Here is a 22,364-nt window from a genome sequence, read left to right on the forward strand (position 1 = left end):
TTTAAGTATAGCCCTGTATCGTGTCCAGCTACAATCTTTTGAATAATAGAACTGCCATCTGAGATGAAGGACAAAAGAGTAACTAGAGCACTGTCAGGATACGGCTACACTACACTGAGACACAGTCATGGTCAAAGCTCTCTGTAGTTGCTAAATGTTTTGACTGTGTATTTATGAAACTCCTGAAAATGATAATGGTATCATATTACATCTGAATTAAATTTGCTGAGTATTGTATATCTTACTATCAAGATCACATACATGAGTATTCCTTGTCAATTGCTTAATAGAGGCCTCCGCAAGATTGTCCTACAAGCTTAGTCTTTAGCTGAATTCATCCAAACAGCTCTTGCAAACCTCTTTGTTTATTTTTTTCTTATTGCACAAGGTCTTCCTATTTCATTTTTGTCCTTTAAGATCCATTCCATTGTTTTCCTGGTCCAACCACCCTGTAACTCACAACTGGCAACCCACTGAAGTTAAGCAGATGTGAGCCTGGCCAGTACCTGGATGTGAGACCTCCTAGGAAAGCTAATGTTGCTGCTGGAAGAGGTGTTAGTGGGACCATTAGGGAGCACTTACCCTGTGGTCTGTCTGGGTCCTAATGCCCCAGTGTAGTGATGGGGACGCTATACTGTAAAAAAGGCACCATAATCTAAGGTCCTGATTCTCCAAATTCCCCCTGGCCTTTACCTATCAATCTTGGCCTCTAATAATACCCATCTATGAATTGGCTTCATTACTCTGTTCACCTCCCCACTGATAGCTGATGTGTGGTGAGGGTTCTGGCACACATTTTCTGCTGTTGCATTAATCAGGTGGTGCTGCACATTGGTGGTGGTGGAGGGGAGTCCCCATTACCTGTAAAGTGCTTTGAGTGGAGTGTTCAGATAAGCACTGTATAAGTGTAAGGAATTAATTAATTTGCTTTTCATTTTCTGTCCTTCTAGTTTTTTTACGTATACCTTTACACATGCACCACTGGGTCATCTGTAGTTTCCTTATTAGGTATTAATATTGTTGTATTCAAGATCCTGATTTCACATCTGATTTTAAATACGGGTACACAGATGATCTTAATGTTGAGAACTTTGAGCTCTTTTTCCAATTCTTTATGTTGACAAACTTAATTGGACCCAATACATAGGCCTTTTTGACCTTTTAAGGTTATTGATGCCTTGAATTCAACTACTTCAATTTCCTTGGAAAAAGCACAATTCTTGTAAATATCACTTTAGATCATTTTCAGGAATGCTATTTTCTTGTAGTTCTTGAAATTCTGCTTCTTCTGAGATTGGGGCAAACATGATTATGTCATTAACAAATTATATATAATTCAATATAATTATAATTAATTAATATAATTAATTGCTCTATTAATCTTCAGACCATTTCCTTTAACCTAAGTGCCTTACAAACAACTTTCAATATAGTTGTAAAGAGCTCTGGTATTACATATCCCCTTGGCAGACATCTTTCTTGATTTTGTTTCTTGTCCTTGTGTGATCTTATCGAAGATGTTGTCTGCCTATTAATGCTACTGATGTTATTGATGTAGGTCTTTTTAATTCATCCTTTCTTTAAGTCTTCTAAAAATGCCTTTTCATACTCATAATTCATTATTAATCCTGTGTACAAGGGTATATCATACTCCCTGGGTGTTTAAATTATTACTATAATGATATATAAACATGACTTTCTGTTATTTCAGTACATGGTGTCTAATCCTTTTCTGAGTCCTGCTTGTTCTATAAGATGGATTAATGGCAGTTTTTGTGGCAGCCTGTAGATGTTTTTCTTTTTTTTATACTTTCTCTAAGACTTTTGACCAGACAATTTGCCTGTTTCTCAACCTTCTTATATTATATAAGTCAACATAACATCATTGGGAAATGCTTTCCTCAAGGTGAACATCTGGTATATCATTTAAGACCAGATTTTATATGAAACATCTTTGTTTATAGTGTCGATATAATACTTTAAACCTCCAACTTTAGAAGCAGAATACAGATTTTTGCCACTAATTACTGAGTATAAGCGCTAATTGATTAATTTCTTTGCGTGTGGTATTGTGAGAGTGTGATATGACTCATTAAAACAAAGACATAACACTTCAGTGATGCTGATGTGATGTCTTCACTGTCATTGTATTATGTTTGTGCTGCACAGGGGGTTTGATGCAGGGAATATCATTCATTACAAATATCACTCTTTGGACAGATATTAACTGACATAGGCTTGCACCATTCCTTCTTAAGAAGCATTCTTCCCTCATAAGAAATAGGAGTTACAGTACAATTCCTTTCTAAGTAATATTTTGTGACCGTCTGAAAGCCAAAATTACATCCTTGTCTATTTTTCTGGCCCGAAAAAAAGATTGTGTCCCGTTCACTATCCATCTTGTGAATGTGTGTGTATGTTTTTTTTTTTCCACAACATCAAATGCCTTTTCTGTTGGCTTTGGGTATCCAGAGTTGCACAGTGTCACAAAGCGTTCTTCAGGACCCTATGCAGATGGCAGAATCCAGAGGGGAGTGAGACAAACACAGGGAAAAAAGACTGGGATGGGAGCTGGAAGAAGAATAAGGGGACATGACCAAGGTGCGCCAGTGCTCGGGGGGGGGGGGCGTGGTCCAGCCAAACAAGTCCGAAGGGGATCCGTAAGAAAATCCAGGAAATGCAAAAGTCCAGAGCCTGTTGGTCCATCCATGACGGAGACAAGACAAAGTTAAAAGGCGGAGCGGGATCTGGTGAAGGGTCAGGGGAATAAAAAAGGGTAACGGGGCCAGGCGCCCCTGGCCCCAGACCCAGATGGTCAGGAAGCCGTTGCGAAGCCTATGCCGTCGAGCCCCTCCTGGACTCGCTGTTAGGCAGGCTTCCGGGCGTCCATCTTCCAAAGCTGAGCCCAGATTAGTAGGAGCGTCTGGCTTTTGTAGGAAGGGGGCTAGAACCGGGGACAGGTGCAGAAAATCAAAGATAAACAAGAAAGGGCTGGAGCATCCTTAAGAGGAGGGGCTTACTTACAATCGTGACACACAGGCCATAATGTGTTGGCTTGAATTGGAAATTTAACTATCACTCCTCATGACATGCCTCTCTGATTTCTACCAAATTCCATTTTTTTCCATGCATCTCATTTCAAAATCAATCATTCATTAAAAACATCTTGTTTGGAGCTGGGCTGACAGTAGACTGAGGCTTCATCTGGTATACTTCTTTGCAATACTGCTCTTGACATACAGATGAAGTGGTCATTTTGAATGGTTGAAACTTATCCATTTATACAAAGTAAAAATAATTCAAATTAGCCTTTTGCTGTTAGCTGTATTAATAAATAGAATGCATTATGCCAGGGATTGAATTATTAAACAGTGAATGAATTTCGTGAAGCATAGCCACCTGAATTTATTAGGAAATCGTGTTGCTCTTTTCAAAAGTAGGCGTTTCCATGCTCATAGAACTCCTTTATCAATAAAAACACTGGTTGCTGTTTTGCCCTGTGATATTTTTTAGTAAAAAAACAAGAACTTAAACAACAGACAAAACTGTATATTGCAGGATGTTCTAAAATAGTATATTTTATTGCACTAGCACAAATGCATAATTATGAATGTAAAGGGTTAACATATTCTTAATGAAAATGTTTTTTGTGTACTGCACAATGTGTACTCCTTTGCCATTGCTTATTATCTATATACATAACATAAAACACATTCATTACATAAAACACATTAATATGAAGAGAAATTGTGGTTCTTTACATACAATTACATTGTAAATTACTTGCAATTTAAGTCATACTCATAAAGCGTTAATATTTTTATACCGTAAACTATTAGAACAAAGTATTCAGGCTTTTTGCACTCCTAGGTTTTTATCCAACCTCTTAAGTGAAAAGGCTTAAGTAAAACCAATCTAGGCGTTTCCAATGAATAAAATGTTTTTTTGTGTATGCTTATTTTATTGTTGCTGTTTAATACATAATAGCATGTATCGTTGGCCTTTTTGCCAATCTGAACCCACAATGTTGTGGTAATAATCAATGCTGCGCAGAGTTCCCAGTTGCTGACAAGAGTAACACCTGTAGTTAAAGGTCGCCTCTTCTCCATCTGTTCAAAACAACACTCTTACGGTGATGGAAACATTCGTTGAGTCTAGAGAGTAAGGCTTCTGTGAAAAAAAAGGCTCTAGTCTGGAAACGTTGGCTTGGGTGTTGGTTTCTGTTTTCTGTAAAATTAAAGCAGCAGAAGTAGATTGGGCAGTGCTGAAAGAACAGCTCCCTCGTTGCAGTGAAGTGAAAGGGTTTTTCCCCTATACGAATTCCGGTGATTAATCTATAAATATTTCAGAAAACATAAATATTTGTGAGAAGCACTATTAAATATCATGAATCTTGCGACATAAACAAGCGGACAAACTGATATTTGAAACCGCTCATCTTCAATGAAACAATAAAAGAAGGCTATGTGCCTCCACATATAAACCATTGTAGTTACCCTCTAGAGCTCTTAAACCAAAACGTGTTCTGGTTTCTTAAAACCCCTAACAATTAATAATACTCTACTCGTAGCAAGAACATATACATATAATAAAAGACAAGTTTTTTTTTTCTTGAAACTACTTTTGTTTCCTATGAGCTATAGGCTATGAATTTCGCTTTTTCATAATGCTGTGTATAATTTTTAAGGCGGTCTAAGAATTCATTAGATATATTTTCAACAGACAGGAAAAAAAAGAGTTGCCTGTCTTATGCCACGTCTCTTAATATATAAAACGCCTTTTTAAAGAACCACGGGTGAAGGAAATGTTTCATGGGGTGTGCCCTGGTTTGATTTCAGGATAAAAGAAGCAAATTGAGTTGCAAAAGAGAAGAGTATTTGATGATTTCGAAACACAGAGGCTCATAAAATCCCAAGAGTGAAAAAGGAGAAGGTGATTGATCAATAGTGAGCAGAGATATCATTCCGTTTGACTTCACCTGCTTGTGTGCGAGAGAGGGGAAGAAAGGGAAGGGACTGATACAGGCAAAACAGCACAGCACGCTCGCAAAGAGAGCTGTTGCCTGAGATCATTTGCACAGGGAGAAACCAGGGGAAGTCTGGCATGCAGTAAGCGGATTTTTCTTTTCCTTCAGATTACCTACAGCAATGCAATAATACATAAGGCTTTCAATTGAACGTTTAACAAAATGAAAGCAATTTTCTTTTGACGAGTATCACGTCCGATGGCGTTTACTGATCTTACCGAAGTGGGAGGTACTCAACTGGCTTTTACATAGACTACTTTTTAAAAGAAAAAGAAGGGGGAAAAAAGGTAGACAAAGCTGCGATCTCCCATTTTTTTCGAGTCATGTCTGATCCGGAGCGATGGGCAAGATCGACGACAACGAGAGGATAATCCTCAATGTTGGGGGAACCAGGCACGAAACGTATCGGAACACACTGAAGACCTTGCCGGGCACACGGCTAGCTCTGCTCGCTTCCGAGTCTGATATAGAGTCCGGGGTGGATCAGCAGCAACAAGTCCCAGGCTACATCGAGTACAACCCGAAGAACAACGAGTACTTTTTTGACCGCCACCCTGGGGTTTTTGCCTATGTACTCAACTATTACAGAACCGGGAAACTTCATTGCCCTGCCGATGTCTGCGGTCCGCTCTTCGAGGAAGAGCTGGCTTTCTGGGGTATCGATGAGACCGATGTGGAACCCTGCTGCTGGATGACCTACCGGCAGCACAGGGACGCGGAGGAGGCGCTCGATATTTTTGAAATAAGCGGGGAACCTGGGGTTGGAGAAGGGGAGGACGAAGAATTGAGTAAGAGGCTTGGCATTGAGGACGTGGTGTCACCCGAAGGCAATGTCAGTCGCTGGAAAAAGTGGCAACCGGTGATTTGGGCTCTGTTTGAGGATCCCTATTCTTCCAGAACTGCGAGGGTAAGATACTGGTAAAGCATCAGTAGCATAAACGGAACGAACTCTTCAAAGCACAAATGAGAGTTAAGATGCTAAATTTGAATAATATCTCACAGTATTTTCTGTAGTAGTTATCACCCCTTATAGTTGACCGCCTTCGTATTCCAAATGAATAATGAAGTTCAAGAGGACCCAGTTTATTAATTTTCAAACCCAGCTAGGGAGCTACACTGTCACCTTCCAGCAATAAACAGCCTCACTTTCCCGTGTTTTTGAATATAGCAGAATGCCAAATAGAACTACGATTTATGACAATGTTTTCAGTATATATAATAAGGCAGTCCCGCCCCCCAATGTTTCGCGTTTTACATGCATGCACTCTGCATTGCTCACCATAAACATAAAGATCCTATAATAACAGTGAGTTAGTTAATCGTGATGCAGTCAGTCATAACTCCAATTTACGGACATTTCATTAAAGTCACCCTAGGCACCCTGTAGTTACTGTCATTAGACAGGATTTCTGGCCAATATACTGTAGGAGGCTGCAATACATTTAATTTAATATAAAAACTTTCTGCATACTGGAATAAAATACATCGAGACATCTATGCCTGTAAATAAACACTATTCAAAGGATACTCATGTTTTGCATTCAATCTGAAGCGATGTTTCTATATATAGAAGGTTATAGAAATTCAAATCGAGGTTGTTATGGAAACCTGTTGTGGAGGTGGCAGTAAGAAAAGGGGAGAGCGGGGTATTTCTTTGAATGAACTGTAATAGGTGGCATTTCATCAAAAACGAATAAAAACCTGCAGGTTGCGTTATACACGCGTTGGTCTGGAAACGTGATAAGTCTTACCCGCTGTGTATGTTTTTTTAAAGTTTAGAATATTTATTTTCTGTCTATAAAAGCGCGCATTGCATTTTTGCGAAGTATACAAAGTGTTTCTTAATAACAGCTCACATTTTTGCAGGGGACAGACCTGCGACACTATTGTGTCCTTAGATGTCACGAAGGCATCATGGCGCACGTTATAAAATATGGTGAAACGCAAGTGGCTCTGATGGCAAAAAGCCAGGTTAATTAGTCTAGACGGTAGTAAGACATAGTAACTATTTTTAAGTTGTTAGTGCACAAGCGTTTTAAAGAATGATTAATGTTGAGGAAGACAAACAGAAACAGAAGGCAAACATCAGAGGTTAACATCCAAAATATATAGCAATTAATTCAACAGAACACAATCATAAAATATGATATGCAGTTATAATAAAACATGCCGCAACATGGATCAGTACTGCGTTTCCAAGGGAGGCGCACTGAATATTAAAGCAACATTCCCATGCTAATTAGCTCAATGCCCAATGTCTACGACTAGAGGAAATAATGTTCTTGTTGTTTTATTGTAACAAATCAGTGAAGTTACAGTATATAACAGTCTTATCATATGAAGAATCTATTATCTTGAGTGTGTAACTAAATAGCCATCTTTTAGTAAGATTTATAAAGTTACTTAATAAATACACATATTCATGTAATAGAACTAACATGCTCTGATCAGGTTGTGGAAAATTAGGATTAGTACTAACCAAAAAGTGTATTTGTTTATCCTTTTTAATGCTTCATTCTTTGGTGAGGAAGGTATATAGCACTTAAGATCTGCTTTTTATATACACGAGGCAGTTCATCATGAGACATATTTATTTTCCAAAACATAAATAATATTCAGATAGTGTCGATATTAATAAAAATCATTTTGTGCTAAGTGTAACAGCATCTCTACCATTAGAAACATTTCAATTGCTTTCCTAACCAAACTTAGGTATTGGAAGCTTCCCTACATGGACAAAAACATAATTTAATAGATTATGAAACATGATTTTAATTTGTTTCCTTATGAATATATAGGCTGCTGAAGCAGTCATATAGTGACATTTTTGTAAGATGATTTAGAGGTAAAAATTATTTTATGTTTGACTTATGAAAATCAGCCACCAAACACACAGGGTGTGTCAAGCCTACAGTAGTTAGTCTATTTAGATATGACAATGACTAAGCTATCAGCGTCAATAGCCCAAGGATGTGTCTTAAAAAGTGAATTTACTTCTGCCATTTTCTAGACAAGTGGGACCTTTGTATGTCTGGGTGGAGCTTAATGAGTCCCAAAACTTAAATACAGTTATTATGTGTTGGAAAAATAAATTGCTCTTACTTTAATTAACAATCACAAGACTGAAACAACAGGAGGACTCTTCTGTTACAGTTGATATGATGTGAACACGTCCATTCATTCATTGAGAATGCTGCATCTGTTAAGTCCAGTGATGCATCACCTCTCTCAATAGTGTGATTTATACACAGACTATATAAACCTCTCTCCCATATGTAGCAACTATAATAGCCTCTTTTGATGTGTTGAGAGTATTTGCTGCAGTCATTATTTCCAAGTGTCTGCTCCTCAGGGTGAAGCAAACTGGTAATGCTCTCAACCAGTTCAGTGATTGTACTGGGCCACCCCTTGCCTGCTCTTAAAATAGACAATTATCCCATGAGTAGCTACAGTGAATCCCCTTGTCTTGCTGTTGTGTCCTATTGTGATCTTGGAGACAGGGACATGGTTCATCTAAGCAGACATTGCGTCACCTCTAAGTGCCAAAATAAAATTGAAAATGCCTACTCTTTTTCTATAAAAGACACCATAGCATTGTCCTAGACTGTTGCTATAATCAATAATTAATTGTTTCTCTGGTCTCCTAATCTTGGGCTTTGTGAGCAATCTGCATTTTTAATGAGACAGGGGAAAAAAGTGACCTTGTTCTGTGTGGGAGATGCATTTGCAGCATTTCCAGTACTGTACATATAGTCGTCCTAGTAAAACTGAAGTGCTAGAGAAAGGCTAAAGGCTAAGTTATTCGTATTGTCTGTGTCTTTGAATAACTGCCAAGCAGAGATAAAGTTAAAAGTTATCCTTTTATCTGATATAACGACATCTGCATGTGAAAGGAGTCCGTCTTGGAGTTAGAGCAGATTTCCAAATGGATAAGCGTAGATATTACATTTAGGGGCTGCTTGCTTGCCACTTCAATTCACACAGCTTTGAATGCTTTTAACTATACAACCAAAGTTTAAGCAAGCTCTTGTTTCAACCTCTGGATGAAGGTGAAACCTTTTAGTGGTCGGAAAAAAAAAAATTTGGTCCCAATGAAGGTCCTTAGAATTTTAGAGCTCCAGTTGGAATTTTAAACAATATTAGAATGTAGAATAAGAATGCTAAACAGACTGCCTGTATAGGACAGAGTTCAGGAATGTCAGCAGAGTATTTAAAGATATTCTGTCAAGGTGATTCAATAGTTGGCCAGTCATTTTCTGTTAGCTTTAGAAATATACCAGAAGTGAAAACAAATCATTTTCAATTTGTAATAGATGCTCACACCATTTAAATTACAGTAATATTATCTCAAGTTCATACTGATATAAACATGGTGTAATAAAAAAGCATGTTATGCCTGTTGCTTTAAATATTAATATTATTACTAGGTGTTTTCCCTCTTCACTTCTTTCTGCTGTGTTATGACATAACAAGAAAACTAGCTTACTATTCTGATCTTTTGCTTACTATGGTGAACAATAAAGCACAGTCTTCAGTTTACTACAAATTTAGTTCTTCATCAGCCTTTAAAACCCATGCTGTAAGTATTCTAATGTCACTGAGGACAGAGCGTCTTTCAGATTCTTGGAGTGTTTAGTTGTTGTTGCAGCTTGGACTGCTGATCTAGCCTTGCTGAACTTGTGAAATCGGACAGACTGGAAATTCAATGCCATAAGCTGACAAATAATGGGCAAATCTGATTAGGAGGTCCATGGTTAAGAAAATGACATACTGTAATTACATGATTTTGCCTCAAATGTTTAAAGATGGTAGCACTGTAGCGTAGGGACTACAATTGCAGACTCACAGTGGTGGGGCCCTGGGTTCAATTCCTGACCTGGGATGCTATCTGTGTGGAGTTTTTATGTTCTCCCCATGTTTGCATGGTTTTTGACAGGTGATCCAGCTTCTTCCAAACTGTCCAAAGAGATACTGGTTTATGGCTTCTGGGAAAATCGGCCCTGGTGTGAGTGTGTGGTTCTCTGTGTGTGTCTACTGATCGACTGGCGTCCCATCCAGGGTGTATCCTGCCTTGTGCCTGTTGCTTGCTGGGATAGGCTCCGGCTCCCCCACAATCTCAAAGTGGCTGAAGCAGTTAGAAAATGGATAGATGATGGATGGATGTTGAAAAGACCTCAAACAAAGCTATACAGGAGCCTCAGGTGATCTCATAGCTCCACACAGAAGACCATCTTATTTTGACGTGGCATCATTTTTGTGCCACCATAGGAAACAATGGCTTCATTATTGCTTTGTCAACCTGGAATGCATCACAAAGATAACGTCCACAATAGTTATACCTCTCTACACTTGATGGGCAATATGTATACTTTGTCTGCCTTTAATTAGGTATCTCATATTGCACACCCGAAGAAGGCTTCACAGCCAAAACGTTGTGTTTTTTTCTTCACTTTTCAGCATGGAATAAACCTTTACTTGTTCCTATCTCATATTACTGTAAATCACCTAAATTGTTGGTCGAATTGAGTGTTAGCATAATGATACTATGATCATTATATGGTGGTGAAAATGTGACAGGGCAGTTTTATTTAGTTGCAAGAGAAAGTGAAGAAATTTGCTTTTAATACATACACACCCCCTGCTCTGATTTTCTTGTTTCTTTGAGGATGATCGTTTGGTAGGAGACCAGAGAGGTTGACAAGGCTGAAGGAATTACTGTAAAATCAATGGTCGTGTGAAAGTGAAATGGCATGTACTGCTTTTGAAAGTGAATGTGTCTTCTCTACCTTCCAACATTGTTTGATAATTAAAATTGCCATTCCAGGCAAACAGTACAAGAAATTAATTTGAATGCACCAAAGTGATGATTAGTTCTAAAGGTTTTCAATACATATGTAGTATGAGTGTTTACCAGAAATTTACAACGATTTAAAAAACTTGCTTGCACACCTAACAAAAAGTAGAAAACAGAAAAGCATTATACAAACTGTATTAAAACCAAGGTTTTTTGTCAATGGTTAAAACCAAGTTAATTTATTAAACAACCGTTTCTACTTAGAAATGACCTGGCCAGGTTATTTCACAAGCAAAAAGCTTGTGATGGCTTGTTGCTTTCATTTCTGACATCAGATTGATCAGATGACAATACGTTTCAGCCTCATTATATCATTCTGTTGTGAAATTTCATAAGCGTTCACTTATTCTCTCAGTTGAGCCACACTTATAAAGATGATTGCAGTATTCCATGATTCATGGTAAGATAAATTGCCTTGTGAGGCTAAGGTCAGTTTTTGTTAGCTTTCTGCAGGTATTCTTGATCTTTCCTAGAGCTTGGCTTATTTTTCAATCCAAATACTCTGAGCAAGTAATTTGAACACTGTGGCCTTTGGAATACATGACGTTTAGAGTATTTGAGTGTTACATGTGTAGTAAAATGTGTAGAATGTGTAGATTTGGGTGTTACATTCCATCCCATTTATGTATTGTATTGTTTATATAGTGTTGTCTAAACCTACCAAATGGAAGATATATTTTAAAAATTAGAGCAGGAAATCTTTGGACTTAATTTGAATTCTATATGTATATTTGGCCACTTCAGACTGTAGCACTTTATGATTCTATTGGAATGCAAGACTAATTCATGATGACAACATGGCATTCAGACCATGATACTTTTCCTTTTTTGTAAACAGTTAATCATTCCATAACATAATTTATTTTATAAGGTCCCACTATGTTAGCCTCCACATTTGTTAAATGCGTTAGAAATTCTATGTAATAAAACCTTTTTATTGTATCTTTGTAGAACTCACTTTTAGGAAAAAATAATATATTTGTTTAACCTAGTGAGTCACATTCATCCTGAGATGGACAGAAATGAATTTAAGGTCTATGTATGCACTAGTCTTTCTCAGTAAAATCTGATAGTGGGAATGCTTTGTTTTGCTAGGAAACATGCAAAGAAATAATAGATTGTGTATAAAAACTGCAATTTATTAAATGACCTTAAATTTAGATAAGAGCAATGTATTCTCAGTGTTAACAGTTATAAATGTTAATGAAAGGTTATTGTTTATTCAGATTATGCAAGGTTTTTCTAAATACAAATACAAATAATTTTGAAAGCTCCATAAGTAAAACATGTAATCACCAGCAGAGATTGAAAATAATTTCATAAAGGTCAGTGTTGAAGAAATGGTTTCCAAGCCTTAATCCTCAAAAACAGTGGTGTATAAATATCAAAAGTAAATTATTCAGGAACTGAAAGTTTATTAGGAAAAGAAAATATTTGATATTACAGATTTTTTTCAATTCATTGACTAATGCTGCATCCTAAAACAGGAGGATGTAGTTTTCTCTTGATGTCTGAGCTGCTTATCCTAATGCTATGTGTTGTCTCTGTGTTCCATTATCAATGTAAAATGTTACTTGTTTTTATTTCTGTAGTTCACCAAAGTTGGATTGTGATGGTAAATCTTTCTTTTTGTCTGACATCATGTTTTTAATATTAAGCCTGCTTTTACCACTTAAAAGGTTAAAATAATACTGTCTGGATGTCTCTGCACGTTCAAAGATGCTACCTCGGCAGGCTATGCTTGTTGTCATGGCAACATTTTGCTCATGCTTTCCTGTTTTCATTGAAAACTGCCCGGTCTGTGAAACCAATTGATCTCAGGAAGTTATTCAACCATGAATTCCACTTTCTAACCCTTTACATTCTGCATATTGTACTACATTTTAAATGTTTAATCATTCAATCATGGTCAGTTACACCTGTATTCTTTTCCAGGCAAGCCTCTAGTCTCATTTAACATTTGAAACCTTAGTAAATCTAAGGCTTATTCAAAATATATAGTGGTTCTAATACGTATTTGTACAGTATGTCCATTGTACAAGTATATATTGGACCCAGTGCATGTGTATGCATTTGAAACCTACTGCATTTACAAGTTGCAAAATGTCGTTAGTTCGTCACTTGGAATCTCACTGTTCATCATCTTTTCTGTTTGTTAAATAAAAGTTATTTATGAATTTTTATGATCAAATAATGACAGGATTCACTGTAGGTCACTAAATCCACGTTGCTGTTTAGAATGTTTTAGTTCACATCCCCTCAAGACCAGTCAAGATTTATTTTACCATCTTTTCTTCTGTTGATCACTTTAACGCAACACATAACACATCAACAACAGTTCTACTGGAGGGATTGGGATATCCTGACGTGCTTACACAACATGTGTCATCCCAGGCTGGCTGCTTCAAAAGCTTACACAGTCTTTTTCATTTGCTAGTCATGCTGCAGGTTATTTCAGTGTGTCTTCATGTGGCAGCCATATTTTCGGAAAACCAACAGGGATGCTGACTCACTTATACATTAACCACATTTCTACAAAAGTTTAAATTTAACGTGTTCCATTTTTTCCCAAATAGGAAAACTGTGTGATATTGTGGAGTAGTAACTTGTTACGTTTGTTTCACATATTAACTATGAACATGTGAGTACCAAAGGTCTAGACAGTAAAACATTTCTAAACTTATTTTATTTATTCAAAAGCTCCCCATTTCTAGTGCTTTTCTAGAAACAAAAAATGTTTTTAAGTTAAAAGTTAAGGAGGAGAAAAGGTAGTGAACACTATCTTACCATTATTCCAGAAGTGAAATGATTGGGAATGAGTCAGCAAAAAATGCAGTACATAGAACAATGATATAAACTAATAATAACACTTTGTGAAAAGCTTTTATTAATGCAAATCTGCCTTTGCCTGTCTTAGGGCACAGGACATTGGTATATTATCATTGAAACCCACCTTTTTATTTTTCAGTATCCCTTGGACCCACTAGTTTGGGTGTATTAATTACCAGGCAAAAATTATTTTGCTTATGCATAGAAAAATTCCCATGTTCCATGTGCATTCTACCAGATTACTCTATAACTCTGAATCCCAAAGGAAAAGTGCAACCTTGCATACTGTTAGATTAAAAAAAACATACAAAACAACAACATATTTAAAAACAATTTATTATATTCTCATACAGTATATATATACTTCATATTATATGCTTAATATTTACAGTAGTAAATATTTATAATCTTCATACATATATTACATATTATTACTATCCATATTACATATTATATCAACCATTCATTTAAATACAGAAAAAAAGAAAACATGATATCTTCACTCGTTTGCCTTTATTTTAAAATGCCATTCATTTCTTTCTAAAAGTGCAAGCATTAGTGCGTTGTGTAAGAACGTCCTAAATGAATATCTACATTTAGAATCCATTTGAAATCTGGGTTTAAACATTTCAACATATTAGTTCGACATAACTCTTTCTTTTTTTAACCATAACACTACTTGAGCATGCAGCAATTACTAACTACTGCACATTAGCATATTCATGAAATGTTTGTGAAATAAAAAAAAAAAACATATGCATGAGCAAGTTATGTGCCTTTGAAACAGCATGTTTTTGCACTTTGCCCTTTTCAGGGAACTTGTTCCACAGTGTGTTCTACTAGAGTTGCAAAGGAATTTGGTCCAAAGCTTCCACGAGGAAAAGACGCTGTTGCAAGAAAAAGAATCCTAAAGCAGATCGATGGACTATGGATCCAATGTTCACTTTCTCTGGACAGAAGCACTGAAACATAGAGACTGATGGAATATTGTGCTGACTTCATAGCCCTTAAAACAAAGGGAAAACACTCTTCACAGGGCAGTTAACTTAGTCATTTGGAGCTAAAGAGGGAGCTGGTATTTTGTGATATTAATCAGCTGGTATTAATCACCACCAACTGCTGATGCAAAGGAATATACAGTAGGCACTGTTTTTTTTTTCTGAAACAGCAGAATCATGTTTGAGGGGCATGTAGAGCTTTCATATCTGAAATTCCGTTTTTGACTCATATCTTTGTAAGAACTGCTGAATGTTTATTGCTGAAGGGAATTAAATCATTTAGAAACAACCTGGCACAGTCACGTGTAGTTTTGTCTTTGTTTCAACACAAATGTCTTAAGGAGGAGAAACCCTGTTGGATAATACTGTTACAAATGGGGCTGGACAGATATTTTAACACAATTGACAAAACACAAATTGTTACAAATGGGGGGTTCTGAAACTGGTGAAAATCAGTATTTGACTGAGCGGTTTAGTCAATTTGTGAAATAATTATTCATAACCCCCGACTTGTAAGTGATGTTCTAGCTGTATACCCAAGCGGCTGGTATGACTAGAGGCACGTGAATTCTTTATTCTCTTGCACAACTTTGTTGAGAAGAATAATAATCCAGGAACACTTGGTTAAAACACATATATATTACCATAAACTACACAAGGCACAAAACATACAACACATGAAGTTACATTATGTACAGTACTTACAGACAAGGCGTTTCAGACGGCTAATATTCTGGTCACCCAGAAAACCCCAGATGGCTACTAAACACTAAACTCTTAATATGCCTACAGAGGCCACACAACAGATGGGCTGCCTTCTAACTAAATGAAAAGTAACCTGCAGTTAAATCTCTCTCTCTGCACCCTGGATCCCACAAAATAAATGTGAGCCTATATCCCTATCCATAAAATGCACCCTAAGCAGATGAAGACCAAAATATGGTAAATAAAAGGTGGCAAAGTGATACAATGTTTTGGCATTGCTGTCTCACAGAGCTGGGGCCCTGGATTCAATTCCTAGGATGTTATCTGTGTAGAGTTTGTATGCTCTCCTCTGTTTGCACAGAATTACTCCAGGTGCTCCAGTTTTCTCCCACAGTCCAAAAACCTTTGTGGTAGGTTAATTGACTTCAGGGAAAACTGGCCCTGTTGTGAGTGTGTGTGTTTCTGTCTGTGTCTGCCCTGCAATGTCCTGGTGTCCTGTCCAAGGTGTGTCCTGCCTTGTGCCTGTTGCTTGTCAGTATAGATCAAAGCTCCCCTGCAACCCTGAATTGAATAAAGTGATTAGTAAATACATGGAGAGATGGTTCAACCAGTAAAGGTGCTTGGTCATAGCAGAGATAGAGCTCTATAGCTCTGTCAGTGTAAGGCTGAGTATATGCTATGTTAGTAGCTGACTGTGACTGGGATCTCCAGAAGCTACTGTAGTTGCCCTAGTAAGGTGAGCTTTTGTCAGTTAGGACTCAGCTCTCAGGAACTCTTGGGAACTGCTACATGCCTGTGATTTTGCAGAGATGTCAATGAGAAAATGCAGTAAATAAAGATGATAAACAATTGGTGATTCCAAACATGCTGGTTATGAAATAACAAAATAACTGGAAGTCCCTGTTTAAAAAAGTCTGCACATCTGTTGCAATGAAATCTACAATGCATGTCTGACAAACAAATTAGCATTAGAAAAAAATAGTCCCAATTGGAAGGACATGATAATTATCTTATACTTAATATTCTTTCTACTGCTTTTTCATTATGTGTCTCTTATCATAAATGAGGTTTACCTGTTATGAAGTATTTAGGACATTATTTTTGCTTGAGACACCAAGAGGACCAATCAGATTAGTCTCTTGTGCTGATAAATGTGGCAACTAATATTCAATCCTAATTTTTTTGTTCAGTGAACAGGAGGCAACTACAAAATTGTGTATGGTCTTTATCACATTTTTATGGTAAGTGTCAGTTGTGAGGAAGAGAAATTTTGCATGCATAGTTTCTCAGAGCTCTTTGTCCTGAAATTAGTTTAAGATTACAGATATACCATATGATATGCATCAGGTAAGGAAATTGAACAATTCTCCTTTATTATTGGTATATAAGGTCTGTTCTTTTAAATTTTCTATTTTGAGGCGATATGGGTCGATATTATAGTTCAAAGAAAAAATGAGAAAATCTGAGATGTATTATATGATGAACTCTTGAACAATACGCACATCTGGTCAGTACTGTAAATACTGTATGCTATTTACAGCATACTGTATTTATTTTCATTAATCTGGAATAATATTAATAATGTTAATGTTCATACAGATATTACTGTTCATTCTCAGATTCTCTGCATCTGTTTGTTCATACAATTGCAGGTGTTAAGAATATTTTATCCAAGTAAGCCCTTAGAAAGAAAGAAATGAAATGGTTTTCTTTTATTGTTTAGTTTCACCATTATCTCTACTGTGTGACAGATACTGCATGAACATATTACTGGCTATAAGATATGAACCATCCAAACAGAACCAAATTAAATGGTGCCATGCCTTTCCAGATTATTTCAACTGTATGATGCAGGAAATACTCTAACTGCGACTAATAATAAATACCATTAAAATAGAATTTCATACATGTTAACCAACAAACAAAGGTAAATTATTTAGGTCAATAGTGCAATTATTACAGGTTAATAATTGTATCTAAATTGAGAAGCATGATGGTCTTTTCTGTATTGTTCATATTACTGCTGGTAAATGAACCATGTTGGGAATGAAGTGAGGGCTGATCGAATGCTTCTGGGTGTGTGTCCTGTGGCCATTGTTGAATTTCCATCAACAAAGCGACAACTGAGAAATCACGTGCGCGCATTAGAAACAACAGGCATGATCATTATTTATCCATGACCTGTATGGCTCATGAAATCAAGGGCAAACTGAATGTGATGGACTCTCCTCCTTGCAGACTTCAGTCATTTTGAAAATGTCTGCAAACCAGAGCAAATCAGCCGATATTCAGAAATTCTTAGCAAATTGGCTTATGTAGATAATGTCTAAGGACTGCACATATTCAGTATGCTATAGAATAAGAGCCTTTTCTAAAGATTGAGATTTCTTTCCATTGCTGCCATGGTTCCAAATAAACAGAAGGTACACAGAATTAGCCCGTGGTTTCTTCACTCATGTTTCTTAGTAGATATTTAAAACAATTCTTCCTATTGTTCCTGCTAACTATTCCTGCAAAAACTAAGTACCCAAGATTCACACTTTCAACAGCCAGGTTTCTTATTTAGAAGAAAAACCAATAACTTAATCCACTACTGTTTGAAATCTGGGAGGAGATTGCATGTTATTCTCATGGTCAATTGGGTTATAGCTTTTCTTCCCACTTCCTAAAGACCTGTAGGTGAGGTGTGAGTTGCTACACTACTGATTGACGTTTGTACCTGGTATGAGCAGTGATAGTTACAAAACATGAACAGAATACAATATGCATGATGAACCAAATGGCATACTCTCATTTTTTATCCATTTTGATCTCTAAGGTCCCTATACAATACAGCACATCACTAATGTTGTGATTAAATACATGTACTGTATGGCACATCTTTTGTTTGTTTCTCAGAATACAGAGCATTGATTTTGCTCCACGTACGTATTGCAGAGGTAATAGTACATGTCGTTTCATAGAGAGACAAAATGCTTTAAATACAAATTCCACTACTAACTGAATGACTAACTGAATGCAGTATAAAGCAGGCATGTCTTGTACGGTATATAAAAGATTTCTACTTTAGTAGCAGACATTGTGGATTTAATCAGCCAGGTTTTTGTTCATCTAACAGACAGTTTCTCATCTCCTCAGCAATGGAGTATTATTGTTTTATTTCGCATTACCAAGATCTTGCCATTTCCCAGAGCAGTAGCCTTATAGCACCCAACCCCAGAAACAGGCACAGCCATAGAGAAAATACATCAAGAAATTGCACCTAATACTGTAAACCATATACACAATGGAGCTCATTGGTAAAATGTCAGTGCTAGCTTTGGAGGTGACTTGCCAATTGCTAATTTCACTTTGTACCATTTTCTAGTTACCCTGATAAGGCACTGTAAGCCCGATAAACCTAGTCATTAAATACATCTTTGAAGAGTGCATCCCCTTTAAGGCAAATGAAGCATTTCCTCTCTTGAATTTCCTCTTTCTGACAGCTGCTTAGAAGAACCAAGCCTGAATGCATCTTTTGCTTCACTGCTTACAACTGGAAGGGATTGCAACGGAATGAATAAGGCTCCACTCAGTGCAGGAAGTCAGAAACTGTTTCTTCTGTCTTCTTTGTTTTGCATAAGGTTAACAAAGGGGTGCTCACAAAGCCAGATTTCATTTTTATTCCCTTTTTATTTTATTGTGTATGGGTCTTCAGTATTCTTCAATAAACATTGCAGTATTGAGTAAAGTGATATGAAATTTTGTAGCTTTTGCTTATTATTGGCATTTTCTAGAGAGATTATATTCAGTTAATTACCTTCATAAGTAGTATCAGTGCTAATATGACATGAGTTTCATCGGATTGTAAATGAAGTTAAAACAATGAAATGTCATGTCTTAAATAGCTTTTTTTGTCTGGATTTAACTTATAATTGTCAGCTAACTAAGCAACTTGGGAGAACTATACAGTATCTTCACATAGACATGTTATTTGATTTATTGGTTCCAAAAGGGAAAACAAAATCCTGTTTCAGAGGAGTTTTTTAGCCACATCTTGCAAGAGATTGGCTGTGACATGTTAGGGGCTGCCAGGTAAGTTAAAACCTAATTGAATGTTAGGGAAAAAAAGCAAATTGCTTTACTTTGTTTTTAAATGGAGTGAGGGAGTTTTTCAAACCACCTTTGCTCACAAAGTGTTATTTAAAAGTCCTCAGCAGAACAGAAATGTCTGAAATGCAAAGTCTCTGTGATGTGAAGTAAGTTTATATGGTTTGTTCAGAGAGAATGAATAAAGATTTAAAGAGTCTGGAATAGGAAGCTGTTAATTCAGACTTCAATCTGTAGAAAAAAATCTTAGAGGGGAATGTAGGGAATAGAATGAGATTCAGAAGAGTGTACTATAAGTTCTTGTGTCATTGCCTCAGGTCAGCAAGTCTAAAATACTGACGTATTCCCACACCAACCAACATTGACTTTCTACTTTTTATTGGGGCTACCTACTACTATGAAAGCTGATTTACTGTATAATATTGGTTTACTCATTGATTGACACTCACTAATATATTAATAATATATTATATAATATATATAATTAATATATTAATAATCATCCACCTTAGTTTATCTTCAAATATTTTGATTTATGTACAGAACTGAATGCTTATTCTCAGAGGTTTTCTGTCAACAGCCATGCTACTGTATATAAATGAACAAAGTAATATTTTTTGATATGAGAGATAATTCCTTGAGGCCGTACTATAGACATGTGTCAGTGGATGGAAAGGTCACTTTCGTTGGCTTTATTTAAACTAATGGGAAAGAAAATGAGAATAGCACAATAGCATTATACTTAGTGATCAAAAGCATACAATAAACTGAAAAACTGGGAACTAGATTCCTGTGGCGGATTGGGAATTCAGATGTGGAATGCTTTTGATCATCTGTTGCTGTTCATTGCAACTGAAGGGATATCCCATTGTGACATCATAGCACACAGCTATCACACACTGCTTTCTTCCCAGTGCTTTTATTTTTCAGAAGACAATTACAGAGATTAAATAAGCTGCGCCATAAGACTCCTTTGTGTGGAATGTGGCAGTCACACAAGCACAGCATGATATGACCTTTTGGCTAGGATCTCTGAAAGGGTATATGAGAGTGTTTAATATAGCATAGTATTGAACGGAGTCTAAATAAGAAAACACAGAGCAGCAGGGAAGATACATCTACTGTAAAATTAGAAAGATTAATTTTAGGTAAGATATTCAGACGGTTTCATCTTTTTTTGGCTTTCGCACATCATTTGAACTAAAGGTGTGAGTTCTTGATGGATACAGACATCATGTTGCTTTTTATGCAGGAGAGATGGCAGAGAGAGACTCCAGTGTTACTCTTCCTGTGTGCCAAAAATGTCTGTGAAAGTCTACCAGCAAGGAGGTGATTTGCAGATTGTTAATATGAGGTGGCAATTTATGCATACTGTAGGTAGGAAGGGTTCTTTCTATGACAGGACAAAACAAGAAAAAAGAAAACTGCCACAAACAGGAAAAATGTTCAAAGCTGAGGAAATAAACAGTAACAAAACCTAAGGTTATAAACACCTGGGACATGTTGACTTACATTGTTTAATGTTAGGATTGAGGAGAGCAATTTGAAAGGAAACCACAATTTGTGTTACACGATAACATGAATATCAGCCTGAATTTGTTTGTCAGCAATGAGTGGTAGGTGTGTTTTGTGGTTGCACTGATGAGTTTGGTTAAAACATTATACTTTATGTTATTATTACTATTACATGCATTTTACTTTGAAGGGAGGAGGTGGTGTTAACTTACAATGCACTTTTTTACTGAAACCTGCACAATGTACAGTAATAACTACACAAAGAATAACCGTATCACTGTATGTTTTGCTTTCAGTTTTACTGGACAAACAAAATATCTTTATGAGAATCAACAAATTCTTCAACCTGCACAAAATCTGCAGAATATTAAAAGCATAAGAAAGGTTACAGACAAGAGGAGGCCATTTGGCTCAGCTAGCTCATTGGGTAGAGATACTGTACTTGATTAATCTTAGTAGGTCTTGCATGTTTCAACTTCATCAGTTTGGCCAGTCACTCTGTAAGGCATATCTACAGTATTGTAACGCAACGGGGGCTCAGGCGGGCGCCCTTGCCAATTCAGGTCGGCCCAAAGTATAGGTGGCTCGAACCCGGGACTTCCGCGTCTCTCTGCAGCGACCTAGCCCCGTGAGCTAAAGAGAGATCTCTATCCAGCCCAGTAGCTGTAGTCCTGCTATCATAGGGAAGGGCGGTGACGTCACCTGCTCTGGTACGCCGGCTCTTACACAGTACCTGACGGCCGTAAGCGTTACACTCTCCCCCGCTTAAATCGCCGTCCCCGGCGAAGGGCTATCCCACCCCGCTTCTGACACCAATGTAACGCAACGGGGGCTCAGGCGGGCGCCCTTGCCGCTTCAGGTCGGCCCAAAGTATAGGTGGCTCGAACCCGGGACTTCCGCGTCTCTCTGCAGCGACCTAGCCCCGTGAGCTAAAGAGAGATCTCTATCCAGCCCAGTAGCTGTAGTCCTGCTATCATAGGGAAGGGCGGTGACGTCACCTGCTCTGGTACGCCGGCTCTTACACAGTACCTGACGGCCGTAAGCGTTACAGTATGTAATTGGAAAGGGTTCCCTGAAGGGGAAATCCTTAGTGCAATACCTCTGGGAGGCAAGGTTTCAATCGTAAATATCCTCCTGGCACATTACAATGGTAAATTTGTATAACTATTATATTTGAATGTTATTGTTTACCATGCTGTCCAATTTATGTCTTGCTCAGGTGATTTTTTTTCTCTGTTGTTGATTCTAATGCTCACAAACAATCATCACTGGTGGGTATGACAGGGTGTTGTAGGTATTGCTTACTTAATTATTGTATTTGCCCTTTAATATAACTAGTTGCTAAGAA

The 22,364-nt window shown here is 37.2% G+C and overlaps 1 protein-coding gene across 3 annotated transcripts in view; it reads left to right on the forward strand.

The window, feature by feature from the left end:
- The first annotated feature begins 5,069 nt into the window (after positions 1-5,069).
- kcnc2 (potassium voltage-gated channel, Shaw-related subfamily, member 2) overlaps positions 5,070-22,364 on the forward strand; it is an 89,104-nt gene continuing 71,809 nt past the window's right edge. For 2 of the 3 annotated variants that reach the window (XM_088923668.1, XM_088923666.1), the window contains exon 1: positions 5,077-5,933. In XM_088923668.1, the coding sequence (XP_088779794.1) occupies positions 5,367-5,933 (567 nt within the window). In that variant the 5' untranslated portion in view covers positions 5,077-5,366. Of the gene's footprint in view, positions 5,934-22,364 lie in introns of all 3 variants that reach the window. The other variant, XM_088923667.1, reaches the window with a different exon arrangement.

This window comes from Atractosteus spatula, chromosome 8 (assembly GCF_055471065.1).
Source record: "Atractosteus spatula isolate fAtrSpa1 chromosome 8, fAtrSpa1.hap1, whole genome shotgun sequence".
Lineage (NCBI taxonomy): Eukaryota > Metazoa > Chordata > Actinopteri > Semionotiformes > Lepisosteidae > Atractosteus > Atractosteus spatula.